Below are 17,477 nucleotides of genomic sequence, written 5' to 3'. Positions count from 1 at the left end.
GTGGGGTTTTGAGCGTCTCACGGGGAAGGACAACAAATTTCCCAGGGCGCCCAAGTTCAAATTACTTTTCCATTCATGTTTGCCGTCGTCGTTGTTTTGTTCTTCTCCTCCTCCTTTCGCTATTGCAGAATCTGTATCTGGAGTATGCCCTCTCGATACAAAATGACAAACCAGTAAGTTTTCGCAGCGACGACGAAACTGTCAACGATCAGGTGTTTGATGTTGATCATGCCACCACCCAGCCTTTGCTCTTGTTTCCGCATGGCTTCCAAGATGTGGCAGTTTACAAGCTGCGATATCAACCGGATGACAAATTAGTCATGGTCCATAAAGACAATTCCAGCGCGATGGCTGCCGACGTGACGGATTTGCCAACCAAGCGACACAGCATCCAGATTTCAAGCTCCTTCAAAGATGGCAGCTGCGAAAACTTGGAACTGGATAAGAGTTAATCATCAGTGATGATTTCCTATTTAAAGACGATCTCACGAGCATGATTGATATTCTCATGCCGCAGTTGCGAAACGATGCTGCATTCACGCATCTTTTGCCGTTTTTCGCTGCGAATTTGTTGCCGCAAATCATCAAGGCGCAAACTGCACGTACCCATTTCTTCAAATTCGCTGGTGCTAGTGTATGGCTCGAAGCTTATGGCGTCCACTTGATGGTGAGCCGGGTAATGTTCCTGCGTCTAGGTAGGAAATGGGAACTGCCAATCTCGCTTCTTTACGCGCAAATCTACGACGCCAATTGGGAAGAGATTACCAATATCGAGCTAGCCGTGAACACCATGGGCCCCGCGGGCGAGAGAAGCTGGAGGAATTTGAAATTCCCGCAGTTTCTACCCGTGCCATTTTACCACAATAGCTTGTTCTTGAAACAGCGGTGGTACGGTCCCGAGGATCCGAGGATGATTCTCGTTCGAAACGAGATGGGGCAAGATGAACCGTTGATTGTGTCTAATGCCGACCACAGAAACATCAAGGACTTTGTTGAGCGTAAAGGTAACATTGAGAGCGGGGGCAGAGTTGTAGGCGGCGACTTGGAAAATGAAGATTAGGTTCGAGATCAGCCGCAGCATGTTTCTCGGGTGGCCGTTCCGGTACCAATTGGGCAAAGCCAACATTGACGGGATGAGCGATGCAGATTACGACGGCGTAGAGTTTATGAAAATCATAGAGTTGAAGATTTTTGACCGGCCGAGGAAGAGAACAGAGACCGTTTATTGGTCCCATGGAGCGTAACAACATCCGGGGCGGGAACGAAAACGGAGGCAAAACCCAAAGCAGAGGTGAAACCCAACACGAAGGCGAAGATGAAAACATTTACCTTGTCTACAGATGGGATGAACTACAAGTTCTAAAATGCGAATTGACCCGGTTTGTCGAAGGTGACGTTAGCAAATGTGGATTTATTTACAAACCAATCCGCTTGCACGAGCAAACGCGCAAGTCGGCCCCATTAGAGGTGGAACTGAAATCATCCCCTTCTCCACAGTTACCAAAAACAACCATGAACACGCCAATATCTACATTGGCTTTTTAAGAGCCCACTTGAAATATTGCGGTTGCGGCCAAGTAATGTATCGGCCCAATTTGTACATTTTGCAACGTGACCCCGTTGCAGGAACTTTCAAGGCTCTATATTTATCGTCATCAATATCGTTCGATATACCTGTGTTTGGGTGGAGGAATCGCAAGTTGCTATGCAGCTCCAATGCGCCTTCGGCACTCATACCGAATGGAATCTCGTCCTGGGTAGTCGACCCGGTGACTGGGAAAGATGTTTTGACACTAACGCTCAACGTTGCCGATGAAAATAACGAAATTGTATACCTCTACAATCTCAAGTCGTTGGTGGAGGAGTTGTTGCAAGATGCAGAAGAGTTGGGTGGGGACAAGTTAGGTGAAACTGGAGAGTCTGCGGTTGATGCAGAACGGACACGAAATGACCAATTTATGGATTGTGTGGTGCGGGCAAGTACCAAGTTCTGCAAGAATTATGGTGATGAGATGACGGTATTGGTGCTAATGGAGAAGGCATATGCTGCTTTCAGGAAGAAAGAAGAAGAAAAGGAGAAACTTCGAAAAGGAACTCAGACCAAAGATACGAAAATTCAAGTGGAAATGGAAAAAAAAAGGTAATTTCATTATAACAGGCTTGGTCCACAAGTGCTGCTCTGTCCACAATGTGACCAGTTGAACCTTTATTCAACTCCTCTCCCCCCCCCCCCCCCCCCCTTTTAGTAGTTGTCCAAGTCCAAAATTTAAAAATTGGGGTTTCTTCAAAGCAGCAGCATTTCTGGAATTTGCAGCCAAAGAAAAAAAAATAAAAATAAAAAAAAAAATTAAAAAAAATAGGAATCATGTCACGTGCAGATATACTCCAAAAATTTTTCAGATGTTGTACTATCAATGCACAACCCGTGATATTCCTCCCACTTCAACCCCCCCTTCCTCGCTGCCATCATGACAAAGAACGAAATCACATCGCTCAATGAGAAACGACTAGAAACATTACACCACTATGGCCCGGTAACTGCGCTCAGGATTTTTGGTGAAAATCACATCTTGGTGGGCTACGGCCCCATACTCCACATCTACAAACTCGAGCAAAACCTCCACCACGACCAAAAAATGGAGCTCATATTCAGCCGGCAAGTGTTTAAAAGAAGCAAGATCCACAGCATATCAGTCAACCTCCATACGAAGCTCGTGGTGCTAAGTGGAGCCAAGTCATTTGCAAGTTTCAACTTTGATGATCTTCCTCATGCACAGTTTAAAGAACGCGGAATCCATGAATGGATCATCACGCTGAGTTCGTTAGACGACGGGACTATCATCTTGCTCAATGCTTACAATATGGTCTACCAGATTGGAACTGATGGGAAAACCTTGGAAAACAAAATTCATTGCGGGGAGAAATCAATCTTGTACAGCGGATCCATCAATCATACTGCGAGCGGCAAAGTGGTTGTTGCTGCGGGCACCGTTATGAACGGCGTGATATTATGGGACTTGAACTCTCGTGAAATCTTGCATCGCTTGGTAGACCACGAAGGATCGATATTTGGAGTCAAGATGGACCCAAGTGGCAGATATATCATTTCATGTTCTGATGACCGAAGCATCAAGTTGTATGAATTCGAGTCTGGCCATTTAATAGCGAGTGGATGGGGCCACGGAAGCAGGATATGGGGGTTGGAGTTTTATCGAGTGCTGGATGATGACCATTTGGAGATTATGAGTATTGGTGAAGATTGCACGATGCGCATGTGGCGGTTTCACAGCGGCGATGAGAGCCTAACCGAGATTAAATGCATTGAGAATTGTCATAAAGGCAAACATGTATGGAGCGGTGACGTTTTGGCGCAATTGGGGGTATGCGTCACTGGTGGTGCCGACGGACGCGTGAGGCTACACGATTTGAAGCTGGAGAACCATGAAACTCGTCAAATCACATTGCTGGAAATGAGCACCTCAGTGAATATTCAATTCAAAAAAAGCGATTTCATTCGCGATTATTTCGAATTGAGCAAAAAACTGAGCAAGTTTTTGGTGTGCTTGACATCCAATGGCCATGTTGTCGTTTACGATTACAAAACACTGGCGTTTGAACATTTGGGATTTTACCAAGCATTGAATGGATTTGGAATCGTGCATGGATTCGAGGATATAAGCACCGTGGTAGTCTCGAGCCGGACGGGGGATTTGCTCTGCATCACCTTCAACCACGACGGAGTGCCATTGCACCACAAATGGATTGCAAATTCCCAGGAAATGAAGATTACCAACATGCTAACATCCTCGCCATGCGCCGGCAAGTATTTTGTTTTACTAGAATCGCCAAATCCGCAAATTCCTTTTATTTGCAAAGAGTTTAGTAGCTTTGGTGAGGGCGACTTTAACCTTGTGCAGATTTTGCACGTGCCGAAACCGACCATGGGCAATTTCCTGGTAACAGCCATGACGATTGACGCCAGAGGCTGGTTGATACTCGCATCCAAGAAAATGTCCCTTGTTGTGGTGGACATCCATAACCTCCTGCGGTGTTTGTCGTTGAGGAAAATCGCTCCAGGTGACACAGTCAGCTCAGTTTCCGTTATTGACACGGGGGACAATTTCATGGACGCGTTGATACTAGCGAGAGATGGAACCTATCTCATTGCACGATTCAGTGCGGAACACACTGGGTTTGCGTTTACCATTCCCCAAGAGAACAAACTAACTCGAGGCTTCATTGAAGGTGGATACTTGGACCAGCAAAAGCAATTAATCTTGTACGGATTTAAATCTTCCTACTTTTATCTTTGGAATGAGACTAAGCAGGTTGAAATCTTCAGTGAGCATTGCGGAGGCAATGGGCATCGCCATTTCCATTTCCAAAGGACAACTCGCGAGGAGCGTTTCAGCTTTGTCTATCTGTTCAAGAGCGACGTCTACATTTGCTCGCATCTTTCAAGATTTGGCAATGTGAACCATGGCTTGATCCATGGTGGAGTCCAGGGACGCGAGATTCGCGATTTGAGCATCCAAAGACGAGTGCTAGATGACAACTCACGGTTATTGGTCTCGTCAGCTGAGGACTCGACCATCTTGTTGAGCAAATTGTACCCCAATGGCGAAGTTGACGGTATATGGAGTATGAACAATCACATCTCGGGAATGCAAAAAGTCGAGTTTTTAAACAATGACTATATATTGAGCTCAGCTGCCAACGAAGAGTTTTTCATTTGGCAACTTCTGTGGTTCCAAAATGTTCCAACCATCAGGGAAATTGCCAGGTTGAAAAGCGATCAAGAAGTGCCGGATTTGAGAGTAATGGACTTTGACGCTGTTGAGCACCCAGACTCGATATTCATCGTCACGGTGTTTTCAGATTCCCAGATTAAACTCTGGAACTTTGACAAGAGCAAGAAAACTTTCCAGTTGATTAACCAGTGGTGCTATTCCACGTGCTGTATTTTGAATTGCCAAATTTTGGAAATTGGAGACGGCGAGGAGTTGAAAAGATGTTTGATGATTGGAACTACGGATGGATTTGTCACCACATGGAACATCACCGATCCAACTCATGCCGAGTTGCAGAGTACGGAGCAACTCCACCACAGTGGAGTCAAGGCCACATGTTTGATCCCGGGGGACAATACCACGTATTTGGTCACTGGCGGGGACGATAACGTGTTGGCTTTAAGCAAGATCAACGAGGACTTGACAATCACGCCGCTCACGCACGAAATAAATGCCGCTTCAGCTACAATCACTTCCATTGCGCCCGTATCCAGAAAAAGGAGTGAATTTGTTGTGGTCTCAGTGGATCAAATCGTTCGCGTGTGGTCACTCCAAGATGAAAAGTTGGTTTGTCACACTGCCAAATATACTACTGTGGCTGATACGGGATGCTGTGATGTGGTTGATGATTTGTTGGTTGTGGGTGGCTCGGGGTTGACTGTAGAGAGAATCGGCGTATAGACAAGACACACACCATTTAAAACTGTGCACAATATTCTTATCGTTTCCTATGCTGATTTTACGCTCCATCTATTTCCGGTATGAATTGGCGATGATCACCTCTTTGCAAAAGTTCGTTCTGGTACTGTCGAGACACACGCTGGACTGGCTTGCAGGCTGCGTTGGACTATAAGTTGTATGGACGTTGCGATCCTGATATTTGGGTCTCCAATCCTGGTGTATGGATGTGCCAACTCGGATATATGTGTGTGTGGATGTTTTGAAATCCTGGTGTTTGGGTCTTGAAATCTGGTGTTCGGGTCTTGGATCCTGGTGTTTGGGTTTCGTATCTGGTGTTTGGGTCTCATATCCTGGTGTTTGGATGTTTCCAGATCTGGTGTATGGATGTTTCAAGATCTACTAGATATGCATCCGAACACCAGCCTTTAAACACGCACAAAATCTGATGTTCGAGTCTCGAATCCTGGTGTTCGGGTCTTTTGTCTGATGTTCGGGTCTTTTTATCTAGTGTATAGATGTGGCAATTCTAAAGTATGTGTATGTGGATGTTTATCAATCTGATGTTCGGGTCTTGGTCCCTGGTGTTTGGGTCTCATATCCTGGTGTTCGGGTCTCCTTCCTGGTGTATGGATGTTTCCCGATATGGTGTTTGGATGTTGCAAGATCTGCCAGATTTGCATCCGAACACCAGACTTTTTGAATAGGCGTGAATCTGGTGTTTGGATGTTGCAAGATCTCTCACAAATGCATCCAAACATCAGACTTTGTGCAAGTGTAAATCCAATGACATACTTCTCCAGTTCAGGCACCTACTATTCGATTCTGTCAAATCTAACATCAAGAGAGTTTTATCCAAGCAGGAAAAAACATCCACCGAAAAGTTTCAGCGTCTAAATTAACGAAAAGCGTTTGCAATTTTATTTTTGCAAGAGTTGAGACAAGCACAGCTCCCCCATGAGTTGGCCAGTAACACTTTTTTTTAACCCTACTTGTTTGTATTTCAATCCCAAAAAGGTCTAATTTGCAGCATCGTTGCATCGTTTATAATTACAAAAATTCTATGTAGAGTTTATCATTCGTTTAAACTCTGAGTAACGACAAGTTAAACACAGTGTCATTGATGGTCTGTTCTTCCGTAACAACAACGTCATCTTCGTCACCGTCAACTTCTTTCAATGGGAATTTAGTAGTCTTGAGAATCAACTCTTCATTCGCACTAACACAGTCTTTAAAATTCATTTTATCCTGAATGAGCTTGTAAGCAACAATGATGTCGTCAGTAGACTGCAATCCTGCCTTTTTACGTAATCTTTGAATACGATTAAGAATTTCTCTAGCCAATCCTTCGCTTTCCAACTCTGGGTGAAGATTGGTGTCAAGCAAAACAAGCGTGTCTTGAGACGAACGGCACTCCAAGCCATGAGCGTTGTCGCCCAAGCCTTTTTGAATTTGAAGATCAGTGTCAAACAAGTCAACTCCATCAACTGTAATCTTGCCGTTCCTGGCAAACTCCTTGACTTCGTCAGAGGTGACATTGGGTAATGCAGCTTTGACTTTTTTGGAGTCACCCTTGAGTCTCTTACCCAACACAGGCCAGTCTGCGAGTAGGGAATAGACAACGCCATATTTGTCTTCGTCATCTGTGATGATGATATCACGAACATTCAACTCGCCGCTGATGTATTCCTTCAAAGATTCAACGTCCTTACGGTATTCGGGGTTGGAGTTTATGATGACAAGGGTCTGCAAAGGTGTCTTGAGTGAAATCATATTCTTTTCCCTAATGTTTCTTCCCAAATCAATGACTTTTTGCATTCTTCCGACAGCAACTTCAATTTGCTCATCGAAAAGCTCATTTCTTACACTTGGATACGACAAGAAATGCACAGAGCCGAAATCTTTAATCTTTGGGTTAACGGTGACGCCTGCCAATGTCTTTTCACTGAAATACTCCTTGATTCTTTGGTAGATACCGTCAGCCAAAAATGGAGTGAAAGGGGCCATTGCTCTCGACAAGATTAACAAGGCTTCAACTAAAGTGTTGAGACCTTTTTTGGTGTCATCGATATCCTCGGCTGCGTAACCCTTGATTCTACGACGGTTGAATCTGATGTACCAATTGGTCAAGTCGTCGATAAAGTGAAGCAATCTTGGAACAACAGTGTATAATCTGTAACCCTTCATCTCTTCGTGGATAAACTGGATCAAAGATTGGATCGAGGCCAACAACCATCTATCCATCACGTTTTCCGATTTCAAGCTAGCGTCGTAAACAAACTTGGTGCCGGTGTTTTTCTCAAACAAGTCGGCACTATCTTTGAAGAACTTGAACGAGTTGTACCATGGCAAAAGAACACTCGAAACAATCTCCTTGACACCTTCCTCTTTGAACTTTAACGTTTCCGCCCTCAAGACAGGCGAGTTGATCAAGTACAATCTCAAAGCATCTGCACCATACCTCTCCAAAACGATGCCCGGGTCAGGATAATTCTTCAACCGCTTCGACATTTTCTTACCATCGGCAGCCAAAACGATACCTGTGACAATAACATTCTGATAAGGCGCAGTCTTGAACAAGTGAGTACCCAAAACCGTTAAAGTGTAAAACCAACCTCTGGTTTGATCCAATCCTTCAGATATAAAGTTTGCAGGGAATGCGTTCAAAAATTTATCCTTGTTTTCAAATGGGTAATGCTTGGATGCGTAGGGCATGGAACCGGATTCGAACCAGCAATCAAACACTTCTTCGATTCTCTTTAAATCGCCTTTACCCTTCTTTGATGGGATGGTCACCGAGTCGATGCTCTCACGATGGATGTCAGTGATGTCATCACGACCAGACAATTGCTTCAACTCGTCAATGGAGCCCACACAAACAATTTCTTCAAAGTCGTCACTGACCCAGATTGGGATCGGGGTACCCCAGTATCTGTTTCTGGAAACATTCCAGTCTCTGGCATTTGCGATCCAGTTTGAAAATCTCTTTTCCTTAATGTTTGAAGGCACCCAGTTGGTTTTCTCAACATTGTCCAACATCTCTGGAATAACTTCACCTACTCTAACGAACCACGCGGGAACCGTTTTGTACATCAAGGGGGTATCTGATCTCCAACAGAACGGATACGAGTGCTTAGATTGAGAGTTGACCAAGATTCTACCTTGGTCAACCAAAGTTTTGATGATGACCTTATCGGCATCCTTGAAATACATTCCGCTCACCAATTTGGCATCGGCCGTCATTTTACCAACATCATCGACGATGCTGGGAGGAGGTCTCTTTTCATTAATGACACCAGCAGCGGTGGCACAGTTGAAATCCTCTTCACCATACGATGGAGACTGGTGCACAATACCAGTACCCGAGTCGTTGGTAACGTATGAACCTGGGATGACTTTGAAACCATAGTCCTTGAAAGTATCATAAAAGTAGTCAAACAAGGGCACATATTTCAAGCCAACCAACTTGTCGCCAGGGATCTTTTCCACCACCTTGTACTTTGCTTGAGCTGGCTTTTTGTAGAGCGTGCTGATCAACTCTTCCAAGAGAATATAGTGCTTTTTGGCCTTTTCATCGTAGATCTTGACATAGGTGAATGCAGGGTTGACTGCCAAGGCAATGTTTGCCGGCAACGTCCATGGAGTAGTTGTCCAGGCAACCAAGATGGTATCTGGGTCATCGACCAAGGGGAATGCAATGGTGATGGCCGGGTCATTGACCTCTTTATAATTCTGTTGCGCTTCGAAATTGGACAACGGGGTGGTACAGCCCGTTGAGTAGGGCATGACTCTTAGTCCTCTATATACAGCATCCTTCTCAAACAATTGCTTGAACGCCCACCACACCGACTCCATAAACTCGGGGTACAAGGTCTTGTAGTCATTGTCCATATCGATCCACCTGCCCAATCTCTTGATGGTTCTTCTCCATTCGTCGGCATATCTCATAACGATGGACCTACACTCGGCATTGTACTTGTCGATACCCATGGCATAAACGTCCTCCTTGGAAGTGATGCCCAATTTCTTGTCGATCTCGTGCTCAACTGGCAAACCGTGGGTATCCCACCCGAACCTTCTTTCCACATGGTACCCATTCATTGTAGCGTAACGAGGGATGATATCCTTCACTGTAGAGGCCAAGATGTGCCCATAATGGGGAGTTCCTGTAGCAAAAGGCGGACCATCAAAGAAGGCAAACGGTGGCAAATCCTGGGTGAGTTGCAATGTTCTCTGGAATGCATCCACTTTATCCCAGTGCTTGATAACTTCTTCTTCCTCCTTGGGGAAACTGAAACCTCCTTGCGGAGTAACACTCACCTGCTCCTGATCCGTCATTGTTCCTTCAAAAGAGTATTTAGACTATCCAACAAAGGAAAGAAAGCAATTGTAGTCTTGGAAGTGGATGTGGAATGATATTTGGTTGTAAAAAATTTGGTTGTAAAAAAATGGCAGCCAATGTGTGGCTATCGCAGTCAGTGTGAGTCAAATTTTTCCAAAACTGCATAGAGACCTCCAGTGACTGATAATTGCATTTTGCGACACTACTTTTTTGCGACATACACACGCATATATTAGTCACGTGACGTCTTCTCTGGTACACTATTCACTCGTTTACTCGTGTGGGCATTATCTGCAACCACTGGGGAAGAAGAGGGGAGGACATCTTCACAAGCGACATGCCAGTGAACATATGACAATAACAACTGAAGTATTTGGGGAGATTTTGGCAAAGTACTTTGACCGCAACTTGCCTGCCAGAATAGGCATTGGACTCTCGGGCGGACCCGATTCGATGCTTGTGACCTATCTACTCAAGGAATTCAATCAACAGCGATCGCCAAGAAACAGAATAGAAGTGCATGCTATAACCATAGATCACAATTACAGGCGCGGCTCGACTGAGGAGGCTAGAAGCCTAACTGCTCAGCTTGAAAAATGGGGTGTGAACCATGTTGTGAAGACGCTAGACTATGGCAATGTCGATCCAAGAACCATTTCAAATTTTGAAGAAGTGGCCCGGTTCAAGCGGTACGAGGCAATAAACGCAATCTGTAACGAGAAGGCCATCCCGTATGTGTTTTTGGGACACCACAATGACGATCAAGTGGAAACCTTCATTCAGAGACTACAGGGCAACTCGTCGATTTACGGGCTAGCATGCACAAGAGCCATCTCGCCGTTGCCCACCAGCAAGGACTTGTCGCCATGCGAGCTGGAACGGCTGAAGCCGGTCCATTTGGCTCGTCCTTTGCTAAGTTTTGACAAAAGTGCCATTGTGGAGGCGTGCGAGAAATATGGCGTTTCTTTCGTTACTGACATCACGAACAAGGACCCCAATCTCACCAGACGCAATTATTTGAGACACTTGTTTAACGAAATACTACCTGAAATGCATCTGGTGAACGTGGAATCAGGAGTCTCCGGAAAAGGCTTCCGCTTTGCATCAGTTTTAAAGAATGAATTGTCAAACTCGCAAGGTCAATGCCTTGATCTAGTAGAATCGTTCGAAAGCAAAGCTGATACCTTGCATCGACAATTGCTTGCGGAAAACAAAATTTGGGAGGAAAAACAGTTTGGGCGTTTGTCCTTGGAATTACCGGCAAAGTGTTTTCTAGAGCCTCATAACCTTGTCACGAGCAGATTCTTCTATCAGATGCTCTACCCCTACTGCACTTTGAAGCACTACCATTGGGCCTATGCCAAGCTCGAGCGAAATGTGATGCCGCAAATTGAGCAATTTTTGAGCCAAAAGAATAACCCTTTGGATAGTTGCTCGATAAACATGATGAACTTGATGTTTCGAATCAGCAAGATCGAAAATGGTTCTCTGCTCCGCATTGAAATCTCGCGGGCGCCGTTGACTAGAGACGAGGCCAAATTCGAAACAAGGGTAACGCTTCAAGATACCTGGAGCAAATGGGTATTGTTTGACCAAAGGTTTTGGCTCTCCCTCAGATCAAATGCAAGGCCTATGAAAGTCGTTCAAATCGTGCCGTACAACCACAAGCTGCAAAGCCAAGTCATCGACGCTGACTTGAAGAGATACACTCCTGTACAAATAAACCAGAGCTTAAACACGCTACCGGTAGTGGTTATTGACGGGGTGGTTCTGGCTTTCCCAACGTTGGATCTCGCGTGCCCTGGCGTTGATATCCGGTGGCAGATGAAAGAAAATCGGTTCAGCTACTGCAACCCCAAACGCTTCGATTCGGTGTGATGACCCACCACCGAAACCTACATGTGGGCATATGTATATATAACTTGTAAATAGATATAGAGTAGACCTTTGCAGAAGAGGAGCCACGGGAGAGACGACCCAACTAGAGGGATGACGACCCAACTAGAGGGATGTGGAGGTTTCAACCAGCAGACTCGTCTCTTGCAAAAATGCCCAAAACCGCTACCATGTGCTGGTAACGGTTAATTTTCGAACTCCAATGTTGTGACCTAAGCTTCTTTCCATACGGGCAAGACGAGGTAATACATCAAACCAGAAAGAGCACATCACAGGTCTGTGGTGGCTAGAGATAGACTATGCCATCTACTACGGTACAACATGGACCTACAAATGATGATGTATCCGCAAGGTATTTTGGACCGGCAGCAGCAGCAGCAGCAGCAGCAGCAACAACAACAACGGCCACCACCCCGAGGCCAAAACCTTTGACGGTGTTATCGAGTGGCCCTGCGTCATACACACAACAATTGAAAGTGGGCCACCAAAAGATCAGTATTGATGTGGACCTTGCGTCGAATTCGGTCGAAGGCGTGACCGAGGTAACAGTGCTACCGCTATCCAACAAGTTGAAGGTGATTAAGTTTGATTGTCGAGAGATGAAAATCAACGCCATATATGTCAACGGCCATCGACATCATAACTACATCTATAACGACCTATTGTACATGGCAAGCGAGGGAGAAGACGAAGAAAAAGATAAGGAAAAAGACATAGAAAAGGAAAGGGAAGAGGGCAAGGGCAAGGACAACGGGAGCTACAAGTTGAACTTGTTTGACCTATACACAGACAAAATCGGCATCCACCAGAGCCATCTCATCAAACTGAAACTATCATACATCTTCCGAGAATCATACTCCACCGACGATGAATCAGGCACCATTTCTACTGGAATACTCGGGGATACGCAAGAGCTCAAGATCTTACTACCCGATAACATGAAGTTTGAACTAGTTGACTTGAATTCGATAGGAACCCCTCGAGGGAGTCAGCCGGGGACGGTGACCCCGTCTCACCTCAAATCAAAGGCCACAGCGAGCGAGACGTACTCTCCCATCGAGATCAAAATAGAGTATGAACTCAAGAACCCCAAAAACGGATTAATTTTTGTCACAAACAACGATCTAGATAAGCGACTGTGGCACGCCTACACCACAAACCCCGAGTACAATATCAGCACGTCGTCGTGGGTGCCGTGCATTGATAATTTAAACAGCCGAAATACGTGGACTTTGGAGGTGAGCATTCCGAGAACGTTGAAGGATATTGGGAACCCGAGAATCATTGGATCCAAGGAGGCCATCCAGTACCAGAAGCAGATCAACGAGAGGTCGCGAAAGATGAAGATCAGCGGCGAAGAAGGAATTGATGACGAAGACGAAAACTCGGACTTGATTGCGTGCACGGGCGATTACAGCAATACTCGAGAAACGCCGCATCCGATTGATTTGTCCAAGAAGGTTGTTTCCTGGTCTATTTTCAACTCAGTATCCGCCCACCACATTGGCTGGGCTGTTGGCTGTTTCAAAAGCTTTGTTTTAAACGCTGCCACCGTCCAGGAAGAAGATGAAGCAAATTCCCTAGATAATAACGATAATAATAACAACAATTTTGGTGCCAACAACAATGGTGCTGATGATCACCGTCATCATGATGACGATGATGACACCAATGAAAAAACAAGCATGAACTGCCCCGTTACAATTTACGCGTTGGAGGAAGACCTAACGTTTGCGAGGGACATCTCGGCCGTTACGAGCAGAGCTCTTGAGTATTTTCTGAACGAGTTTGGTTCTTTCCCGTTTAGTTCATACAGCATTGCATTTGTCAAGCATCCAGTCCAGGAAAGCAATTCTTTTGCAGGCTTAACGCTCTTTTCGGCGGACGTTCTTTACCCACCAGACTTGATTGAACCAATGTTTTCAACGACGGACAAAGTCTTGACGGCGTTGGCGACGCAATGGTCGGGTGTCAACATCGTGCCCAATACATTCAACGACATGTGGTGCACCGTGGGAATAGCCGGGTTCATGGCCATTTCCTTTCTTCAGAAATTGATGGGCACAAATGAGTACCGGTATAGAGTCAAGAAGTTGATTGAGCGTATCGTGGAAGAAGATGTCAATCAGAGACCCATTGGCGACCAATTTTTGAAGTTCCCCGTTTCCAACCAGGACTTTGAGTTCATGCGGCTCAAGGCTCCCGTGGTGTTTTTCATCTTGGACAATAGAATGACCAAAACCGACAAGTCGTTTGGGATGTTGCGTGTGATTCCAAAATTGTTTCTTCATGCCATGTCGGGGGAGCTCCCCAATGGCACTTTGAGCACGGATCATCTTCAACATGTGTGTGAAAAAGTCAACCGAAACAAGTTGGAGAGCTTTTTTAAGCAGTGGGTATTTGGCGCGGGAACTCCCAGCTTTATCATCACACAGCGTTTCAATAGAAAGAAAGGGATGCTTGAGATGACTATTCGCCAGGTGCAGCATTTGGAAAAGGGAGATAACCAACACAAGATGATGAAAAAGGAAACGTTCATCGATGACGCTCTTTGCTACCTCAACAACGAGCCAAGCCGTCCAAAGCAAAACGTCTTTACAGGACCCATGACTATCAGAGTCCATGAGTCTGACGGTACGCCATATGAGCACATCATTCACATCAAGGAGTTGAAAACCACGATGGATATTCTGCTTGCAAAGAAGGTGCGAAAGATTAAAAAGAAGGACGAAGGTGTTGATCCGGGTATAGGGTTTAATCAATTTGGTGATATTCTCCCCACTGAGAGTAGTACTGGTAACAGCGGCGGTGGCATCAGCAGCAGCAGCGACTTTAATCTCCAAGATTGGGACAAAAGAGATGAAGAATCTTTGAGTTCGTTGCCCTTTGAATGGGTTAGAGGTGATGTTGATCTCGAATGGATCGCCAAAGTTGATGTCCGGCAACCGGACTTTATGTTTGCCAGCCAGCTCGTATACGACCGAGATGTCGAGGCCCAATACGATGCCGTCCAGTTCTTTGCCAACGTGGAAAAGCCGTCCGTCATATACTGCACTTCCTTGTTGCGGACTTTTTTGGATCGGCGATACTTTTACGGGATCAGAATCGAAGCAGCACGTGCTCTCGCCATGTGTTCCAACCAAGGCAATGAGTTTATAGGCGCAAAATACTTGATCCAAGCATTCAAGTTCCTTTACTGTTTTCCCGGAAGCTTGATCCCCAAGTCCAACGACTTCTCCGACATCAAATCGTTTCTTGTCCAGCGGGCCGTGCCGGGTATTTTGAGTACAGTCACTGATCACGACGGGAGAGTTCCTCTGGAGATCCAGCAATTGTTGTACAATTTGATCAAATTTAATGACAACTCGATGAACCAGTTTCTGGATTCCTTGTATGTGAATGAGCTAATCAAGGCATTGGTGACGAGTGCAATCAGTGGTTGGCGCAAGAACTCGGCAGAAGGAAGCATCAGCAGCAACAACACTGAGTTTGCCGACAAGGTGATGGTTGAAGTAAGTAAGCTACAGAAACTAGACGAGTGGCAGCCGTCCCACCAGAGATTGGTGCAGGTGACTTGTGTTGAGTCCAAGGTTCAAATGGCCCTTGCTGGTGCTGCGCTGTCCTTACTGCTAGAGGATCTCGTAATGTTGACTTTGGATAAATACCCAGTCGATGGTAGAACTGCCTCGTTCAAGGGTCTCTTGCTTTTGAGTGGGTTGAATCTGCTGGGCATTTTGAAATACTTTCTGAAGGTTGCCTTGCTCAGTTTTGGTCGCCCCAACTTGAAGAGGAAACTAATTGGTACCTTGATTGATGCTATCGTCACCATTGCAATTCATGGAAGCTATACGCAAGAGAGCAGAACGCGCGAGAGAATTCCGCTCGCGAGTGGTGGCGCGCAGGAACACCTGAGTATGGTGATCATTGAGGACAGTTCCAACTCGGGCATGCAGCAAAAGCATGATCAGTTGGCAAGAGCCACTATCAAAGGTTCGATTGATTTAATTCGACGTGACCTTGCCCAAAACGGCGCATTGAAACAGACCATCTGGGAATTGCTTCACTCGTCGTTGCTTAGCACCTATGAGAAACGGAACGTATTTTTGATTACTGCGATTGTATTTGAAGAAGTAGACTCGCTAATGGTTAAATTGCCTATTCCAAGTTTGCCTGTTGCCGAGTTGAAAAAGAAGATAGTGGCCAAGCAAGTCGGGGAGACGGAAATTGTGTTTCGCAGAGAAGGTCGTTTCAAGATCCAGTTGGTTTCGAGGAAACCTTCGCTGGCTGCGACTGCCACCAGAAAACTGGTCAAGGACGAGCCTCTGGCTCTGCAGCATAAACCTTTGATTAAGTTGTCATTAAAGTCAGCACCTGCTGATGCTGACATTGGCGATGACTCAGAGCTTACCCAAAACCCGGAAACCGAGCTGGTGAGAAAACATACCACCAAGCCACAAGTCCATTCCCCTCCGAAGCCATCATCGTCATCATCTGCAAGGTCTTCGGTAAAACAACACACAAAGTCTTTTGGCAAGGTCAAGTCAGAAGCGGGTTCTGCAGCTCAATCACCAACCAGACCCCCCGCGAAAGCCGGCCGCCGCCGCAGCATGGTATCCTTGGACCATTCGCGTATGAAAGTGAAGCTCAGACTACCTGGTGAAAGACTAGCGCAGTTGCAATGGCGCCAGAGGCTGGAGTTTGTGGCAGTGTATGGATCATCGGTCAGAATCAGGCTACCTAAACGCATGCTTGGCCAAGATGACGCTCGTGATGTTCATGTTCATCGGTATGTCAGGATAAACACGAGAAGGAAAACTGTTGAAATATCAACCGACCCATTCTTGGCCTCGGCAGTTGAATCGGGGACACAAGAAACACAAGAGAGCGTGGCGAATGGATCGGCGAAACCAATGGCTGGTCTGCCAGCACCGAAGGAAGTGCAAGTGAAAAAGGAGCCTCAGGCCACGAATGCCAATGGCGAGCAAGTTGAACACACTAATGAAGAAAAAGTTGGCGCTAGTGAAGTGAGCACCAATACCGATACTCGCGCTCCTATCAAGACCGAACAAGAAGAAGAAAAAGGAGGAGAAGGAGAAGTTGTTGCTGCTGACGTTTCAGAGACGAAGTCGGGAGACGGCGATGCTGAAAAGAATGAACCTGTTTCTGTCCTTCAAAACGACAGCCTTCAGAATGAAGCAGACAGCTACACTTTTGCGCATTCAGAAGAGCCGGATTCGAAACCTGAATCATTTCCACCAACTACCCCAAAGGCAGAGTCTGACAACCTCCCAGAGAAATCTGCCTCTGAGCCGATCCGCTCGATTTCCACTTCTCCCGAAGGCAAAGCCGACAATACTAAACGCAAATTCTCGCTGTCCGAGCCGTCAAACGGGGTAAGAAAGAAGCCAAAGATCTACATCCACTTTGGAGGCAAGAAAGGTAAATAGACTATTAATTTTTTAATGTACGTTAACGACTGTAGTATATATTCATAATAATTAGAAAAAAAAAGATCAAAGTAAAAGATCAAAAAAAAAATCCAACCAGCAGCGGCAGTAGTTGTAGTAGTAGCAGTAGATAACCCTTGCTTGGCCGAAGACGGTCCCTACTACCGATGGTCAGCTAGAGAAGACGTGTTGCTGCACTGTGCTAGAATTTCCTCGTGGGGTGGGAGCCAAACGGTGGGATCACGAGGGACACTGGCGTGGTAGTAATACATGCGAAATGCAAAATGCGCAAATCAGTTTGAATTTAAACGACCTGGGACTTCT

General features: G+C 45.8%; 6 protein-coding genes across 6 annotated transcripts; 5 read left to right on the top strand and 1 right to left on the bottom strand. All coding sequences in view use genetic code 12, as the record gives it.

Annotated features, from left to right (window-relative positions):
• Positions 1 to 493: 493 nt before the first annotated feature.
• LODBEIA_P41300 (uncharacterized protein) lies at positions 494 to 1,060 on the top strand (the record flags this gene model as incomplete). The annotated part of the gene is made up of 1 exon (XM_066974318.1): positions 494 to 1,060. The coding sequence occupies one exon, from the start codon at positions 494 to 496 to the stop codon at positions 1,058 to 1,060; it is 567 nt and encodes a 188-aa protein (XP_066831068.1).
• A 343-nt stretch (positions 1,061 to 1,403) lies between these two features.
• LODBEIA_P41290 (uncharacterized protein) lies at positions 1,404 to 2,144 on the top strand (the record flags this gene model as incomplete). Its single annotated transcript, XM_066974316.1, has 1 exon — positions 1,404 to 2,144. One exon carries the CDS (start codon positions 1,404 to 1,406, stop codon positions 2,142 to 2,144), a length of 741 nt encoding a protein of 246 aa, XP_066831067.1.
• A 324-nt stretch (positions 2,145 to 2,468) lies between these two features.
• On the top strand, positions 2,469 to 5,471 carry LODBEIA_P41280 (uncharacterized protein; the record flags this gene model as incomplete). Its single annotated transcript, XM_066974315.1, has 1 exon — positions 2,469 to 5,471. One exon carries the CDS (start codon positions 2,469 to 2,471, stop codon positions 5,469 to 5,471), a length of 3,003 nt encoding a protein of 1,000 aa, XP_066831066.1.
• Positions 5,472 to 6,551: 1,080 nt separating this feature from the next.
• On the bottom strand, positions 6,552 to 9,806 carry LODBEIA_P41270 (uncharacterized protein; the record flags this gene model as incomplete). Its single annotated transcript, XM_066974314.1, has 1 exon — positions 6,552 to 9,806. The coding sequence occupies one exon, from the start codon at positions 9,804 to 9,806 to the stop codon at positions 6,552 to 6,554; it is 3,255 nt and encodes a 1,084-aa protein (XP_066831065.1).
• Positions 9,807 to 10,161: 355 nt separating this feature from the next.
• Positions 10,162 to 11,688, top strand: LODBEIA_P41260 (uncharacterized protein; the record flags this gene model as incomplete). Its single annotated transcript, XM_066974313.1, has 1 exon — positions 10,162 to 11,688. The coding sequence occupies one exon, from the start codon at positions 10,162 to 10,164 to the stop codon at positions 11,686 to 11,688; it is 1,527 nt and encodes a 508-aa protein (XP_066831064.1).
• A 317-nt stretch (positions 11,689 to 12,005) lies between these two features.
• On the top strand, positions 12,006 to 17,153 carry LODBEIA_P41250 (uncharacterized protein; the record flags this gene model as incomplete). The annotated part of the gene is made up of 1 exon (XM_066974312.1): positions 12,006 to 17,153. The coding sequence occupies one exon, from the start codon at positions 12,006 to 12,008 to the stop codon at positions 17,151 to 17,153; it is 5,148 nt and encodes a 1,715-aa protein (XP_066831063.1).
• Between the last annotated feature and the right edge of the window lie 324 nt (positions 17,154 to 17,477).

This window comes from Lodderomyces beijingensis (assembly GCF_963989305.1).
Source record: "Lodderomyces beijingensis strain CBS 14171 genome assembly, chromosome: 5".
NCBI classification, from domain to species: domain Eukaryota; kingdom Fungi; phylum Ascomycota; class Pichiomycetes; order Serinales; family Debaryomycetaceae; genus Lodderomyces; species Lodderomyces beijingensis.
The sequence above is the reverse complement of the archived record's forward strand: the minus strand, read 5'-3'. Positions and strand labels throughout refer to the sequence as shown.